The sequence below is a fragment of the Rhinatrema bivittatum genome, chromosome 1, assembly GCF_901001135.1.
Source record: "Rhinatrema bivittatum chromosome 1, aRhiBiv1.1, whole genome shotgun sequence".
Lineage (NCBI taxonomy): Eukaryota > Metazoa > Chordata > Amphibia > Gymnophiona > Rhinatrematidae > Rhinatrema > Rhinatrema bivittatum.
The window spans coordinates 426,810,887-426,829,345 of NC_042615.1; the positions used below are offsets into that span (position 1 = coordinate 426,810,887).

At 45.5% G+C, this 18,459-nt stretch overlaps 1 protein-coding gene across 8 annotated transcripts in view; it reads right to left on the bottom strand.

Moving 5' to 3' along the window:
* Nucleotides 1–18,459, bottom strand: part of TBC1D2 (TBC1 domain family member 2) — a 135,525-nt gene that overhangs the window by 18,397 nt on the left and 98,669 nt on the right. For all 8 annotated transcript variants that reach the window (XM_029603935.1, XM_029603925.1, XM_029603945.1 and 5 more), the window contains 5 exons: nucleotides 16,195–16,385; nucleotides 12,558–13,034; nucleotides 6,532–6,652; nucleotides 3,462–3,647; nucleotides 629–750 (listed from right to left, as the gene is read on the bottom strand). In XM_029603935.1, the coding sequence (XP_029459795.1) occupies nucleotides 629–750; nucleotides 3,462–3,647; nucleotides 6,532–6,652; nucleotides 12,558–13,034; nucleotides 16,195–16,385 (1,097 nt within the window). The remainder of the gene's footprint in view (nucleotides 1–628; nucleotides 751–3,461; nucleotides 3,648–6,531; nucleotides 6,653–12,557; nucleotides 13,035–16,194; nucleotides 16,386–18,459) is intronic.

Here is an 18,459-nt window from a genome sequence, read left to right on the forward strand (position 1 = left end):
AGTTTTTTTGTAATATGCAATAAAATAATTACATCTTGAATTGTATGCCAATAGTAGGAGACCTACGGTTAATACCGTTTGAAAAATGAAGTCATAGACTACGTCTTAGATTTCTTTGCTTGTCTCTTGTACACCTGTTCGGGAGCATCTCTGTGGAGTGTCCAGCAGTAGTCAGCCAGCATGAATATTTCAAATACTCACCCTTTCTGACTGGGCTTCATATAGTACACTGCTGACGTCAGCTTACTCAGCAGCAGCATGGCAGTAGAACTGCATTGCATCAGAAAATGATGTAATAAACTCTGGATGATGTGTGCATGATGGTATTATGCAATATGATGCAATATTACATCATTCTAGGCTTATTTACAGTCCTACTGGATAAATGTACACGACTAAACATAGAAAGTGAACTATATTAAATATCTTCAAAACGAGAGCCAAGAAAAACTTTTCATGGTCATATTCGTGTTACTGACCTTTTTAGGCCAGTAACACTTTCATTGTTGCCCAGTGAAATCAGTCACTGCGAGGGAGTGGGGGAGAGGGCAGCATCAGCTGGAAATGTTTCCATCAGCTCTTACCTTCTAGTTTACTTTGGGGATGCTGAGGACTGAGGTACACTCACCTGCCATCACAGATGGTTTTGGTGAAGAACGTGAGGTACTGGTAAATCTCAGCACTGTCGTTGATCCGTAAGATCTGCTCTTCATTATACTTAAAGATTGCTAACGCGTAACGAAATATCACCTGTAACAACACAACAAGAGGATTTCACACTCGGCAAATGTGAGTAGTAAGAGATGCAAGGCACAAAATCTGGCAACAGCAGTGCTTGTTATCCAGGGGTGCTGCAGTTCATGAAGGACAACAGTCACTGCTGCTCTTTTAATAATGTATATAATTCATCAAGACATCTCCAGGAGTCCCTTAGCTGGCCAACTTTGGAGGGATATTCAGTGGTGCAGCTGCACTGTTGAATATAGCCGGCTATCTTTATCCAGCTATTTTTAGGATTACTCTATGGCACAACCAGAGTTAGCTGGATAAGTTATCTAGCTAATTCTGAATATCTGAGTTAGCTAGATAACTTGCAATTCAACTAAATTTTAGATGGATAGTAAGTTATCTGGAAAAACTTTAGATGGAGGAAGTATTCAAAAGTTGTCATTTAGCCAGATAACTCACAAGTAAATGCAGTGAAATATTGACCCTATACTGTCTGTACTCACTAGAGTTAATTGGCAGTGCTGATAGTTACAAGAGCTACACCAATGGTTTTACCAGTTGAAAAAAACTTCATTTTTTAAACTCAAGCCATTGCTTCAGCATAATCAGTCAAAAGTTAACGCTCCTGAATTGTTCTATGCTGGTCTGTGGTTCTATACCATCCTTAAAGGTAACATTCAGGACTGGATTTAGATGTAGGCAACATAGGCACGTGGCATTAGGTGGCAGATTCTGAATGTGCCCACAAACTTGGATTCCCCCTGCTGCTCTCTGATTTCTAGGGAGAGGAGAAGGAGACAATTCCTTGCCTCAAGTCCTCTGCCTATGGGCACCGCCATCTTAAATCCAGCCCTGGTATCAGCCACTGATCTGAAAAATCAATTCCCGTGTAGTTTACACACTGCCTTTCCTACTTTAACCATTTCTAGATGGTCTCTGCACCGTTAGGGAGAAAATCTGGTAGCTGCAAACAGGAATCAGAGAGGTGATGGCATAGCCAGGGACTCTTGAGTTCCAGCTAGAGATTTCGGGATTTTACTGATATTAACAGAGCAGCTCTAGGGACATAGCTGAAACTTCTGGCTGCACAGACGCTATTCCACCCCGAGGAAGAATGTGTCACAGGCGCGGGGAGTTTTCACTTCTGCTTGACCTACAGAAGAAATTCAAACTGCTTTCCTTCAGCTTCCAATACTAACCGCCCTCCCACTCCATGCTGCCACCGCTGCCTCCCTTCGTTCCACCCACCCTGTGCTGCCGAAGGGTTTGCACCAGCTCTTGTGTGGTCACTGGTGGCAGAAGGAGCAGCGGCGCAGTCGGTTCCCCCATGTGGGGCCAGTGGGAAGGTCACAGAAGCCCTCTCTACCCTCTGGGCTGGGGACTGGGTGCAGCAGCCAGGAGAGCTGGGAGGAAGCGCTGAGGGACTCTTAAGTTCCCCGGGCGCTGCAGCGGATTGATAGATCTCACTCCTCGGAGCCAGTCGGTGGCGGGAGGTGGGGCAAGAAGCAGCAGTGGCAGCTGAAGAATGCTTCCTTCTGGTTTCGTGGCTGCAACAGAGGCGGAAGAAGGTGAGAGGATGTGGGGGGGGGGGGGGGGGAGGACGAGGTGAGAGCATGGGGGAGAGGTAAAAGCAGAATGTGATGGAAGGGGAGATGTCATTGTCTACCTGCCCCCCTTGGAAGGGCAACAAGGAGACCCCAGAGGCTTTCTTTGGAGACGGGGGCTATGTTACAGTTTCTGGACCAAAGGCCAGGTGTTTAGGAGGTTTTTTGAAGACCAGCAGATTGGAGGCCAGGCTGATGGTTAGTGGGAATGAGTTGCATAGGGTTAGGAGTGACCCTGAGAGAAACATTTTCTGAAAGAGAACAGGGCTGGGGGGTGAACAGAAAATCCATTCTGCCACCCCACCCCAGGCTAATCATTACTAATCTCAGGTTGAGCAGAACTCAAACGTTCCTGATGGGAAAAGAAGCCTTTCCTTCTGTGCAGAGTGACAGAGTTAGGCTTTTGCGTGCCTAGGTACCCCATTGGTGCTGCCACCCTTCCTCCTGTCTAATAAGGTAAGACACGGCCTGGGGCAGTAGCCTTTGGTAGCGTCTCAGCGGCCCAGCCCTTATCTCGCAGTGGGTGAGCTGTTACCACCAGGAATCGTCCCGACCCTGTGCGGGCTGCCAGGGCTAGGAAAATGATTTCCTCAGGTGGATCTAACACTCCACTGGCTAGAGAGGCAAGCAACGGGGTGCCGTGCCCAAATCCACTGCGACATTTTGTGCTCCTGGGAATTTTGCTGCCCTAGGCATAGGCTGACTAAGCCTGAAGAAATCCAAGCCTGGCGGTGCACTATCTTCACAATTACAAATGGACTTTTTTTTTTAACTAAATTATTATTTAATCTCCATAGGATCTGCATAGTTACCTGTGCCCGGGGTGGGCACATTTTTTGGCTTGTTGGCCACACTGGGTGCCTGTGCTGCTGGAAATCCAAGCCGGAGTGGGGGCAGAGATGAACACCGTGGCGGCCTGATGGGGGAATCAGATGGTAAGCAGCCACCACAATTCTGCCCAATGCTACTCGGATCAGACTTGCCACCAAGGGACAGATGTGGCTCCTGGGACACAGTCTTCCCAGCTCTGCCCTACACAGTCACCTGGCTGGTGATAACCTGCTATTCTCATTACAGTGAAAGAGTATGTAACCCACCATGAAGAAAGATGTAAAAAGGACATCTTACCTTGGTTCCTTCATAAAGAAAGGCATCCCATACCCGGAGAAGAATGTCACTGACCAGACTGTCCACAAACACCACCAGGAACCAGTTAAAGGTGATGAGCGAAAGGTCGATTCTGTGCTGCTCAAAGTGAGCCGTCAGCCTGGGGAGTTTCTCTGCCAAAAAGTCCTTAAACACTCTTTGATCCACCTACAGTAAGTAAACAAAACCCCCAATCATAAAAGGCAATCTGCATGCTATAGCTGAAGCAATGGAAAACAATAAATGCACGATGAATGATAATACACCATGGCAAAGGCTCTAACGCCAGATAAAACGCAATCGCACTGGAAATTAGGTGTCCTGAGAGCTTCTAAATTAGGGCACTTCTATAGCTCACGTCGAAAGGGAGAGGCTGAGCCACTCCAGAAGTGGGACCCAAGGTAACCATTGTGTATACTGATGGCATCCTATAGATAACAGAAAGGCTGTCCCACCCAGCAATTCCTTTTCTATTAGGTCTCACCCTAAATTAAATGCTGCCTCTCAGAAACTGGGGGCCAACCCCTCACAGAGTCAAGAGATTTGTCTCGACTTCCTGGCACCAATTGCCATGAATTCTATAACAAAACTAGACAGAAGGAAATAAAATAAATTGTAGGTCTACTATAAAAAAAGACTTTGATAAAAATATGGAAGATTACTAGAAATAAGTTACATTTATTACATAATAAGAATAGATTGGGATAGGTGCAGACTGGTGTGAGGGCTAACGGAAGAGGAACTGGCAGATAAGACCAAAACTTTCTGTTCTGTAGTACTCGCCACCAGGCTGCACTTTAGGACTTACTAAAGCAGAATCTTATAACCTGGAATTCACAAGCTCAAAGGACTCTTCTTCCAAAAGTTGCTTGTGCTGATGAGCATTTGTCAATCCTGTAGCTGTTAACTTTAGCTGAAACTCTAGATTTGCCCTTGATATAGGCCACTTTTTAATAGCCAGTTTTGTAGTGGCTTCATATGAACTTTTCCCATTGGAACCATTTGTGCTACAAGAGCTATAATTCTTAGTGTTTTCATGCTGCATTTATAGGGATTATTGGGTTTTTCTGGTCATAGCTAGCAGGTTCGTTTCCATGCTTTCCCTCCTGGGGCTGGCCATTTGGCAAGTTGCCTCTTTGTTTCAGAGTCGAGTCTAGGCTTCCATGAGTGATGCTGCCAGGGAATGAAGGGCGAACTGGGCTATATTACAGGTTGTGTCATGGCCTAGTGTCATCACAGGTTGTGTGAGGCAGATTGATATTGCGACGACCTAGCATCAATGCAGGTTGTAGCATGTCAGTGGAGGCAATCTGCAGGGTACAGCCACCTCATCATGGCCAGATTGATGCCAACTTATCGAATGACTGAATTCGGCAATGGGCTAGCAGCCCCAACCTGGGTAAGTAGCCATACCTGTGGGTAATGAGGGATATCAGGGAAGATCATTGGCGGGGAGCATTGGTTGGGATTTTTGCATTGTATTGTATTCTGTATTTATCACAAGAGTTTGTAATGTTTTGATGCTGATAAAGCTGTGGCCTTAATCTCCACTCTCGATTGATCTATTTTACTGGTGAAAGATGAGGGTGGGGATTGGAGGCTGAATTGGCAAATACAAGTGCCTATGTTGCGGAGCTTTTCTTCTTGACAAGTGGAAGTACAAACCTTAACTCCTAACTGACAAAGCTCCTGCAGCAGAATTAAACAACTTGTTTGAGTTATGATCCAGCCACAGCTTGGAATGGTTGAATGACTGTATCTTCACAAAGTTTTTCTTGCAAAGAAATGCATCTGATTAGAATGTTGAAAACCCTGGAGTTCAGGAAAGATTTTGCACGACTGGGCCACAGTCGCCCAATGCCGTTCTCCAAAGGCAAAGCTGTAACTATGTGACAGGAAGAAGAGGCAGCAACCTTAAAGAGAGAAAACTTGATAATCTAACACAGGGTACTAACATGGTGAAAATAAGAAAGTCTGATTAAAAATGTACCTTCCCTGGGGCATGAAAGAAGCAGAATAACTGAAAAACTTATCTAACGCTTAAAATGGCAACAGCAGTAGGAGTGGTCCATCAGAATATCATCTGCTGAGGAGGGAAAAAATGAAAAACTGAGAAACAGCAACACGTCCAGTAATAGGCAGGGTTACCCCTGTGTTTGCTCAGAAGCTTTACTAGAAAGCTCTGGAAGAATCCATTTGGGCCACCACAAAATGGAATCGAGTGGCTCACAGTATCTGATTGTCATCCGAGACCTATCAGCAGACTGAGTATTCTTCTCTCCTAACTCACTGGAGGCTTCAGAGCTGAAGGGGATTTGTTACCTCTCCTTACAGTAAATGGCACAGGGTAGCTAGGTGTGTTGGCTGAAGCCACGCTTAACACTGAGAACAGCATCTGAAGTTCCGAAGGAGGCTGAAGCAGGTGAGAAATTTCTACAGAAATTGGCCCTTCCCGGGTGGGAAGTGACCCGGGAGCTGCTGTTGCTGCACACTCTCAGCTTTAAGCAGCTGGGCTGCTGCAGTATTTTCTGTACAGCATTTTTTTTTTTTTAAACTGCAGCCTGCAATTACATGAAAATATACTCCCCTGAGATACATGTCATTTAAGGAACCATCAGTGGACATCAATGGCAAGAGTCACTGTTTCCCTACTAAAGCAGTCTTGTTGCCTGAGACGGTCCCAGCCATTTCCTTGGTAGACATTGCCTTTGCAGTCACTACACAAAAAAAGGCCTTTTCATTAACACCTTTTTGGCTCCTTGTCTCCTGTACCATTTGAGGGTTGCTAGCTTTCCACGAGAAATAGCAGAGATATATCCAACATTAAGAACATCGGGAACATGCATTCCCTTGTACAAGCGCCATTACTGGGGTTCTGAATAACACTTCAGTATTGTTGCTCGCGCTCCCCTCCGTGCAGCAGGTGCAGCAGGTGCAGCTTTCTGGAAGGGCACCCATCACTTCTACACCTCTCTTAATGCAGCCAGCTTGCCCCTGCTATTTTATGGGATACAGATTGCGCAGGCAATGTCCATCTGGTTAGTCCACATACCTGAGACGCAGCTAAAGTTTTACTATAGTATTCCACCGGCATTATATTTTCAACAATATCAACCAGACACCAAAACGCGCTCTCTTCCTCTTCTAGAACCAACAGTGCCAGGGCTGCTAATCTGTGAGAGAACGAAGAAAGAAACAGGGAACTTAAAGATTGTTACTGCAGATTTTCTTCATATAGACTTGAATTTCAATATGCAACATGTTGTAATTTGCTGTATCTCTGCTCAGAGTTAGCAGAGAGCACTGAATTGCATTGCCCTTCCCCTTACCATGGAAATGCAACGGTGCCAGGAGCCATATGCTGTAAAAGGAGGTAGGATGCATGCTGTGAATGTGCATTTCTATTTCCTTCAGATCTATCCAGCAAGCAAATCCTAAATAAAATATTCAACAGAATTTCATGCCAAGAATTTAAAAAGCTGCCCCTTGGTCAGCCACCAACATTACAGCATCAGTCACTCGGTACCACAGTTCAGGTTTAAAGGCTCTGTCCAATAAAGATTTCTCTCATGGAAAATACTTTCTGCATACCTCAGTGAGACTTTTTTGTTTTTTTTTTAATCAAGCAGATTGTTTTTCATTAAAATATCCTGATACTTAAATGTAATGAAATCTATGATATACATCTTGGCAACTGCTCAGCACACTTCCAAGAAGTGCACAATCATCACTGTTGCCATCTAACTATACCAGTAATTGAAAAGCACTTAGAAAAAATAAAACTTTGCAAATACTAATTTGTACAGAGTCCTCAATTTGCTCAACTTATTTTCTTGCCACTGGAGGGTGAATACTGCAAAACCCCTCCAAAACATCCAAACTGCAACACTTATACAAGCAGACATTTAGGAGATATATGGCACACAAACACAAAATTTACCTCTAGAGGAGCAATTTTGATACTTTTTCAAGTTTTGTAAAAAAACTGGGAAATCTACTTGGAATAAACATATGTCTTCTATGTAATCACAAAGCATCCCTGGAACTATTTTAAATGTTTGCCACCTAGTTGCTATTAAAAGGGCCAGAGCCACGTTTCCCTCTAGGGATCACCACTTTGACCTTTCCAGACATCTGCCTTGGGACTATACAAGTATGGCTTCCCTTCTAAGCTATTTTAGATGTAATTTTCATTCCATTCACGTTGTTACTTTCTCTCTCTTACATGCTCACATTTGTTCTCTGCATGCTTTGAATACCCATGCAAATCTTTTTCCACTTAAACACGCCTCATCTCTTCAAGCACAGCCTACACATGGTACTGCACCTCTCGGACTGCAAAGTTACCTAGGTCAGCAGGACTCTGTTATACTGACTCCTCACAGCAATATACTGCACTACTACAATCCAGTCCTCAAGCCAACAAGCTGAGAATTTATTTAGTCCAAATGTATTTTTATCATGGAAAAGAACTCTTCATACTGATGAGCAACAGTGCATCTCTTCAGGAAAATAGGAGAACTAAAATAATTTGCCCTCAAGGTGGCAGTGATACCATGCCTAAAACAAGAATAAGGGCTGATCTTCGCAGAGGAGAGCGCTGACCTACGAGTAACTTATTTTTTAAATTGTACTGGTGACCTGGCAGTTTTCTCCAGCTCAGTCAGAACCAGCCGTTGTTGGTCAACAGCTCCATCAGTCTTCATTCATAACCATTTCTGCTATTTTTATCACCTTTCCTAGACCAATTGTTGCAGTGACAGTCCTTGGCAGGGAAGTCACAGACCTCAGTTCCCCTCTGAAACAAGATACATGTGCACCCTAGTTCCACCTTTGAGCAATAGCTGAGACTCCTTTCCACCCTCCCTCCCCGTTTTAGTGAGATTTCCTAAACGTATCACACACACACACACTCCCACAATAAATATGCATGGGATAAAGGTGCAACCTCTGGAGATCCACAGTATCTCAGTAAAAGAAAACAATTAAAAGGATTCACAGCAAAAGAGACGTTCCAAATTGTACATTTTGGCTGTCCTTTCCTCATCTCTTTAGCCACATTGGGGGTAATTTTATAATAGCCTGCCTAAGAGCGTAGAAAATCTGCACAGAAGTTGCACCAAATTTCAAAGCAGTCTTGCGTGTATAAGCCTGCTTTGAAACTGTGCCACCAAATTTATCCACACACATTTGCCCCTGCTATTATCTGTGCTGAAAATTAATGAGCACGCTTCCGAAAATGCAAAGTATGCGCTTAAGTTCAAACCCCAGCCCAACTCCACCCCTGATAGTGCCTCCATTCTTTCTCGGTAAACTTACGTGCACGTAAGACATATGTGCACAAGTTTCCTCACATATCAGGCAGGCAATTTTATAGCAAGCCGGTTTTAAGCTTACCCTCATTATGTCTGTCATTGTGCAGTGGCGATCCCTGCTAGATCGAGGGCCCAGGATTGCAAACTTCTGGAAGAGCCTTGGTACATGGCCCCAGCCAAGGACAATCATTGCAATGACCAGACTGGGTATGCTGGGGGAGGCCTGATGGGAAGGCAATAAAATAGGGAAAATATTCCTGGGTCATTGTGAATGAAGGCTCAGGATGCCAGGAGCTCAGTCCTGGTTCTGACTGAGCTGGAGGCCCACAGGAGAAAGAGGAAACTGGCAGGTCATAAAAATAATAAAAAAAACAAGTCCCACCGCTGCTTCAAGCCAATTAATGCAAGTGATACTTATTTGGGACTTAGCCCCTGGCCCAGCGAAGCAGCACAGTTGATCCTAGGTGTTACACCCATCAGTCGCAGACGGCTGCGACCACTATTGCTCACCTCCTTCTTTGCCTCCCTGACTCCATGGGGTAGATTGGCAGCCTCCGCTAGCTGCCAACGACCTGCCTACCGCTCCCAGGTCGGCACAGACGCTGCCGACCGCCATCTTACCATCGGAACTCTCTAGGCGCGTGCATGCACAGGCCAGTCTTAACCATGTCATGGCAGGAACCTCGAGGGTGTCCCCTCCGGATGATGTCATCCCTCTCGGATACTTAAGCCAGCTGGCCCTGCCTATGGACGACTTGGCAAAGAGTTCCATCCTTGCTAAATCTGCCTCGCTCCTGAGGATCTTTGCTCCAGTTCCAGCTTCCCGACGTGGACGTCTCGGGTACCCACTCCTCAGGGGCCCTTTCCTCGTCCTGGCTATCCGCTCCTTGGAGGGCCTACGCCTGGGATTCTGCCTACCCCATTGCCCAGGGCTTTCCTGGAACCTACACAACTCTTTGTGAGTACCCCGCTCTGCGGACCTTCTTCTGCTCTACCAAAGACCTTCCTGGTGTACCCCGCTCTGCGGACCATTACCATCCCTATGGAGGACTCCTGCGGATGTACCTGCTCTGCGGGCCTTTACCTACTCCACAGATGACTTCACTGGTGCACCCTGCCTTGCGGACCGCTTCCATCTCTACCGAGCACCTTCACCAGCGTACCCCGCTCCACGGGCCACTACCATCTCTACAAGGACCTCATCTGCGTACCCTGCTCTGCAGGCTACTGTCATCTCTCCTGAGGACATTCCCGGCGTACCCTGCTCTGTGAACCACTACCGGCTCTACTAAGGACATTCTCTGGTGTACCCCACTCCGTGGGCCATTACCATCTCTACTGAGACTTCTCTGGTGTACCCCGCGCTGCGGGCCACTACCACCACTACTGAAGACCTCGCTGGTGTACTCGCTCTGTGGACCTTTACTAACTCTACAGAGATATTCCCTCTGGGTCTGTGAGACCTCCTCTCTGACACCCCCCGCTCCATGGGTAAGTGCTTCTATCCCTTTAATAAAGACTCTAACCTGCCTCTGTGTCTTGACATCAGCTGAGACCTTGCCTCCCAACAGTGAGGCTCACTGGGCTCCTCCCTATGGGCTGTACCACCTCTCACTTCGGCCAGGGCCCTCTTACCAATTACTCTAACAGATTCCTAACACTAGGGACTCATTAAGCTACCTCAAAATGGTTCATTTCCATCAACTGCAGGGCTCCCAAAATGGCAGCCAGCATTCTCTTTCTTGTTTTGAGGCCAGCAGCTCCTTCCTGGCTTCTTTGGGTTTCCCAAAGAAACCAGGAAGGAGCTTCTTTGGGTTTCCCAAAAAAGATAAGGCTTCTTTGGGTTTCCCAAAGAAGCCTTATCTTGTAACTATCTCTATACCATGTTCAAGTTGTACGTTGTTTTATAGTTATATGTAAAGCCCGTTGTCTTATAGTTATAGTTATATGTAAAGCCCCTTCCTTTTCGGCATCTCACTGTTTTATGTAAACCGGAGTGATTTGTATCTGATACAAGAACCTCAGTATATAAAAATTAAAAATATATAAATAAATAATGACTGAGACAGCAGCAAGTTGGCTTTGGAACATGTGCAAGACAGGTGGCCGCAGGCTGAGGACTTTAAAAGGGCCCGGGGATCTGGCCTTCTGGCTCGTGCTTTCCTGTCCTCATAGGAAGGGTTTCTAGCTGCTCCTCTTCCTGTGCTTGCTGGCTCTGGGAGCAGGCTCTTCTGCAGTCAGTCAGCTGCACTGGCTCCTCTTCCTCCCCCTGCATACTCACAGGGGCCTGACTCTTCCGAAGAGCCAAGTGTCAGCTATAATGGCTCCTCCACCTCCTCCTCCTGCAGGCTCCTGGAGCTGGCCCTTTGTACTGCTGTGCAATCGTGAGCTTGTTTTTCATATTGAATCAGCTGCACTGGGTGGCCCTTCCTCCTCCTTGCAGAGCCTGGCTTTTGCCTCATCAGCTGTTTTTATTCATGCAGAGCTGGCTCTTCACTGATTCTCTGCAGAGAAAGATAAAATCTGTCCCAGGATGAGGGAGGGGAAACTTCTGTGCAAATTCTGCAGTGTGCAGTTGTGCAGAATTCTCCCAGGAGTAGAACTTATCCAAGCCCCTTTAAACACCACTATGCTAGATGCCTTGACCGCATCCTCCGGCAACAAATTCCACAGCTTGATTGTGTGTCGAGAAAACAAATGCTTTCTTCAATTTATTTTAAATCTGCTACCTGTCAGCTTTGTGGAGTATCCCCTAGTCTTAGTGTTATTTGGTTACCTGTTACACCCCCACTCATATCCCCTCTCAACTGCCTCTTCTCCAATCTGTTCAGCCTTTCTTCATAAAGGAGCTTATCATCATTTTTGCTGCTCTCCTCTGCACCTTTTCTAGTTTCACTATATCTTTTTTTAAGATAGGGCAACTAGAACTGCACACAATACTCAAGGTGCAGTGGCACCATGGATCGATACAAAGGTAAATATGATATTCTCAGTTTTGCTCTTCATTCTCTTCCTAACATTCTATCTGCTTTTTGTGACCACCGCCACCCACTGAACTGAGAATTTTAAAAATCTAAGGTTCTTTTCCTGGGTGGTGACTCCTCATACAGATCCCAGCATTGTGTATCTATAATTAGGATTATCTTTCCCTATGTGCATCACTTTGCACTTGTCCACGTAATGTATATCAACTGTTGAGCACATGCCCAGATCTCCTAACTGGCAAGGTTCTTCTGTAGTTCATAAAACAGATTATACTAAAATAATAGCAACGCTTGATAAAACATGTTGCTACAACAAACCAAGCAAACATTCAGCCTTCCCTTGCTAAGCTTTCATTGATCCCCCCCACCTCCTCCCCCAAGTGACAGTCCCATTTTCAAACCTTGACCAGTGCAGGAAGTTTTTCCTGCGAGACTGAGGCCCTTGCAGAGGTCATCACAGCAGTGACAACTGCCTTTCTTCTCTCTATTCTATTCTTTGATTTATAAGCCTGATTTTCTGGCAAAGACTCAAAGCAGCTAACATCAAAGTACAATAAATACAATAAAAATTCACATTATACATGTCAGACCTCTGCAGTGTACCCCAGCTATACTTGCACTGGGAAAGATGGCCAAAACCAAAGACCTGCGCCATAGCTAAGCCATAAAATCAGTCCCATGCTATGCTCGGGTTTAAAGTACTTCTGTGCTGTACCCCACTGTACTGCCCCCTCACTGTACAGTGGGCCCCAGAAGGTGAAATATCAAGCATACTCTACCTGTTCAGTCCCTGGCAGTAACCAATGGTGGGGTTCTGCCAAGAAAAAGCGAGCAGCACACGCCGGAGCTTCTGCACGAGCTCCGAGGTGGGAGAGGAGAAGTACTTATTGCTGGTTAGGGTGCGGTGCAGGTCCAGCTCGATCTGCCGGGAAGCCGGGTGCTCAGTGTTCTCGCACTTCTGCAGCAGGCTCTCGTAGCGGCTGGTGGAGCGGATGTGCCGCACCCGACGGCCACTCATCCACTTCCAGACCCGATGGCGGTGTTCGCCTGGGATGCCACACCGGATCAGGTTCTTGAGCTCGACAGAAGGAGTCAGCTCAGCCAGGCTATTCCATCGGGCCTGTAGTGGCTTCTCCACTGCTTCGTGGCTCAGAAGGTTATGGGACCGGATCTCCAGTGCCTGGATTTTGGCCAGAAGCTTCAAGTGCTCAACTTCATAGTCAGGGATTATCATAAAGCCATATTCATCGTATTCACTGGAAAAAGGACAAAAATGTTGTCACTGTTCAAGAATTGTTCATAGGTGCTCCACCTTTGCCTCACTGTTGCCTAGATTGAATACCTTCTCAGATGATGACACCTACAGCACACTTTAACGCACTGCAGGATTCCTTGGTCTAAGGATCTATTACTAAGAAGTTAGAGATAGGAAAGAACAACAAAGCAATAGCAGTGTTGAGAAAGTGGAGCCCAAGTTAAGAGCATTAAAAAGCAAGAGAGAATATGTGCGTTTCCTTTCATGATGGAATAGTCCTAATACAGTGCAGAACTATAGTACTTACTGACATCTTACTCCATAGGACACAGGTGTTAGAGATTTGGGTTTCAGAGATGTCTATACCACTATAACCTTTGGCCTGTGTATGGTATTGTGGCAAAACAGGTGTTTTACGTATAGTGTGATTTTTTTTGCTTTCCCTCAGAAAAAACTAATTTCTTTTGAGCTGGCCTGCAGGTGGTGTTTGACCTTCGCACTGTAGTTCAGAGGCTAGGGATGCTTCCTCTGCTTAGAGCGAGCCTTGAACAGCATAATCTCCCAGTATCTTTAGATAACTAATACTTTGTGCCCTGACTGGTCCTTCAGATACAGCTCACAGAGAACTAGCCATGAAGTTGCTAGAAGTTTTGGCTGGAAGTACAGATATATAAGATCTCTGTGTCAAGGCCCTTTTCCAGCTCATGTGGGTAGCCCTTTTCCTTGTAATTCTGGCTTTACTGTTTGCACATTGAATCTTTTTCCATTCACTGTTCCTGATTTTTGTTAATAAACTCTTCAGTTTGGTAGCTTGGTTCTGAGACTGATTTGTGATCCCAGAATTTTCTGTATTTGGTTTGTAGGTGCATTTCTAGGAATTGTGATCCCCAGGGTTGGGGTCTCAGTGTCTCTAGAAACCACTAGGGGATGGCTTGTGGGCAGGATACTTGCCCAGAATCAAACAAGAAATCAGTTGGCAGGTAGGAGGCTGCCAATGTAGGAGCATGTATGCAGGTGCAGGTGGGCCTGGGTAGTGCTGGCAGGACCCTCCAAGTATCCACGGGGTTATCCCTGAGTGAGTGTAAAAGGTAGCTCTAAGGCATTAGGTGACAAGTATATTCTATATAAACTGATCGTTTTCTCTTCCTCTCACTGCAGAGGTGTAAGGTGCTAGTTTCTAGGTTATGCTTGACCTCTACCCATCACAATTTGAAAGGCACTAGTGGCAGGATCATTAAAATGTATTAGTCCCCTTTATCATTCTTTAGAATATTATAACTGCCCATGGAATGTTTACAGTGTGTTTGCTAGCACTTCTGTGTTAGGTGTGACCTTGAAATCATAGAACAGACAGTTAGTTCAGAGGGAAGGAGGTCATGCTCAGCAGTGTCAGCAACCATCCACAGAGATATGTGAAAAGGGGAAGATGAAGGACACCAGATCTGCTGTAGGTACCATGGAATGGCAGAAAGGGGTCCAAAAATAAGCTACAGTAAGGAAGGTTACAAGAGACAAAAGCAGTGTTCCAAAAGTAGAAATCATGCGCAAATGAGGAAAATAGCTGCAGAAACTTTGCATAATACAACATAAAACTATAAAAAGGCAGGCCAACACATTTGGAGAGTAACTCACTAAAGAAAAGAAGCTTCTGTAAAGGGATGACCCATCTCCCTAATCTGTCTGAGGATGTTAACAAGCATGTGGATAAAGGGGAAGCATTGTCATTATATATATCTGGATTTTCTAAAAACCTTTTTATCCAGTCCCTCACCAAAGGCTATTGATGAAAGTAAGCTGCCATGGGATAAGAACTGGTAGTTTTGGTTCCCATGGACAGAAACATGCGACAAACGCACCAATCAACAGACATTGACGGTACCAGCAAAGCCCAGTGACCTCTCCTCCTTCTGCTGCCAAGAAATTAATATATTTGTAGGTCACCACCAGCAAACTCATATTACACAAGCAGCTGTGTGGGAAAAGCTTGCGCTTCTGCTGGCTGCACTGCACCTCTTTTGCGGAGACATGGAAGACTTCACCTTCCTGTGCTGTCAATCTGGCAGCTTTTCACCTGAAGGAATTTGCAGCTGTAACATCTGCTGGAGGCCTCACAACCAAGTCGGAATCTCCCAGTGTGTGTCTTGGATTTAGTTCTCACCACAAAGCTGACATCTCACACCATATCCCGACATTGGCAGTGTTTCTGCAACTTATGTCTTCATTGGAAGTTCCAAATGCTAAAATATAATAAAATTAAACGTGTAGATAATTCAAATATATAAAATGCAGACACCAGTAAAAAAAAATTCATTCATCTAGAGACTTATAAAGAGACTCACCATTTTATGAGAACCATAGGCGGCTAGCAATTGGTGACAATTCTCATAAAACGGAATCTCTTTACAAATCTCTAGAAATATTCAATGAATCCATGGACCAATGGCAAGATTGATATTATCATTTTTTTTTTTACCAGTATCTGCACTTCACATAATTGGATTTATATACACACATATTTTAGAATTTGGGCCCCTTGATGGAAATACTGCCAGTGTCAGGACATGCTGTGCGATGTCGGCTTCTTGATGAGAACGGAATCCAAGACGCTCTGGAGACGATGACTCGGCCGGGAGGCCTTAAGCTGGTGTTTCTTCTGCAATTTCCTTCAGGACGCTGAAAGTCCATTTACAAAATTTTGGATTCCGTGAGCTAAGTACTTCATAATTTGTTACCTGGGGATTATTTTAACTTCAAAAGAAAATGAAATTATAAAAATATGAAAGAGACATACATGGTATATGATTAAAATAGTGCACAATCAGTTAATCACTCACTTGCATTTAGCAAGTAGTTCAGTTTACTCATTACTAGCATGGCGTTATGATACCATAACAATTTTATGCTGCAGGCATTGGATAGTTGATAGCACAATCTGCATTTGACCACACTCACTTGTTTATGTTGTTGATATATATCACAACAGTGCGTGCTTTTCAAGCTTCCTTTTTGCTTTTCAGTGTGACTTCATCAGAACCAAATTCAGCACACAATGCAAAAATAAAGGAAGAAACCCTTCAAGCTCGGATGGTATAACGCTGAGATACTTGAGCAGAGTAGAGTTATCTACCACAGGCCGTGACCTCAGCCCTGCGCCTCCTCACCTGACCAGATTCAGCCGAGTGATGGACTCCCCTGCTCCCTCCTTGCCAGCTCCCTGCAGTGCGTCCTCGATCAGGCTCTTAACCATGTCACGGTACTCCGTGTCCAGCTCAGGCAAGGCTTCTTGTAGTTTCCGCAGAACTATCAGGTACTTGCTCTCTATCTGGCAATTTTTGGCTTCCAAGTAGGCAGACTGTAAGAGAAGGGAGGCCACTGTGGTCAAGGGCGAGGAATAGGAGATGGGAGAGAGAGGCTAAAAAGTGTAATCTTCCTGCCTCCAGTGAATAAATAAACCAGCAGCAAATGGAATCCCTGCCCTAGATGATCAGCTGTGACTGCTACAACACTGAGGGGACAGAAGCCTTCTACAGCTCATAGATTAAACAGACCCTTACTTTTTTAAATGTAAAAACCCAGTGTCATGTCAGAGGCATTGGCACGCGGAAGGCCACAGGGGCCATGATCCTTCCAAAATCTGGGTTGCCGCTGGCATCGACTCATCCACCATCATGCTCCCCTTCTCCTAAATGAGCAACAGGTAGGCCGACTCGCCTTCACTCCCCCCCCTCAGAGGAGAAGCTTCACTGGTGGCAAGCGGGATGGTGCATTATTTCCTATCTCCCCCCCAATCCCCTCACCAGCGGCCACCGCCACCCTTATCCCTTCACTTACCCTACATGTTCTGAAAGAGGAGGAGGAGGAGGATGGCAGCCTCGCAGAGTCTCGGCTCAGCTTCTTTCCTCTTCGGCTACTGAATGATGTCATTCAGACATCGGCAGCCGAGGAAGAGGAAGCAGCATGAGGTGCTGCAAGGAACCTGGAGGGTGAGTGAGGGGATCGCAGGAGCTGCCGGGGGGTAGGGGGGAGGGAATGAAACAATAATGCCGTCCCACTTGCTTCCAATGAGGCTTCCCTTCTGGGGGCCTGGAGTGAAGGTGAGCAGTGGGGAGGGAATGAAGGAGGTGAGGGGATTGTGAGAGTGAAGGTAGTGAGTGAGGGGATCGCAGGGGGAAGGGAGGGGGTTATGAGGGTGGGACGTGGGAGTGAGAGGATTGTGGGGGGTGGGAGTGAAGGAGGCAAGTGAGGGAATTGTCTAGGGAGGGAGTGAATGAGTGCGAGTGAAAGGATTAGGGGGAATGGAAGTAAACCCGGGAGGGTGAGGGGGTCAGATGGGTGGGGAGATGAGGGGGAGTAAGGAGAAAGGGCAAAGTGAATGAGGGAGAGTGAGGGGAGTTATTCTTCTTGCACAGTGTTCTAACTTGATTTTGAAATTAGCATTTCATGGTTTACATGAAGAATGTGTGTAATAGAATGACAGTTGGGGGACAAAGTTGGAGCAGTTTGCATGGCCCCCCCCCCCCCCCTCCTCCAACCAAAAAGGTGTTCTGCTGTCCCGGTGTCATGTTAATAAAAGTGATTAAACTCCATTTTCTGAAACAGATAGTCCCCTTGCTGGCACATCCTATAAGCTCAAGATAATTGCATTTCTCACTATGACCCTGCTGCCACTGCGTCTGGAGCTCTAAGAACATGCCATACTGGGTCAGATCAAAGTCCATCAAGCCCAGTCTCCTGTTTCCCCACAGTGGCCAAGCCAGGTCACAAGTACCTGGCAGGCTCGCAAGAAGTAGATAGATTAAGCTGCTTATCCCAAGAATAAGCAGTGGATTTCTGCAATTCTACCTTAATACTGGTTAATGGACTTTTCTTCCAGGAACTTGTGCAAACCTTTTTTTTAAACCCAGCTACACTAATAGCTGTCATCACATCCTCTGGCAACAAATTCCAGAGCTTAATTATACATAGAGTACAAAAATATGTTCTCTTATTAGTTTTAAATGTATTACCCAGTAACCATTACTAGGTAATACATTTAAAATTAATTATTTTTCAAACATATTCAACAGAATGTCAATTACAGAATCTTACATGGGACATGTTTGAAAAATGGAATAATTAGTCTAAAATTCCATGGGAGAATGTCCCCTGAAATACATAACTGTCCCAGACAACATAGGACAGACAGTCACCTTACTATACCAAGGAGTTAGAGGAGATGCAAGGGGCAGAGAGCAGATACTTATGGAACTTAGAAATAAGAATAAAAAGCAATTTGTCATGTGAGTGCCCAGATCCTGCTGTGATTTTAATGCCTAGAAACCACTGACTAGCACAAGGGTGGCACTAGCAGTACTGAGGGTTTTTTAATTTTCTAGATATTTGCTAAGCCGAGGTGAAAGCCTTCCCTGTTTGCTCCTTTGTCTTGT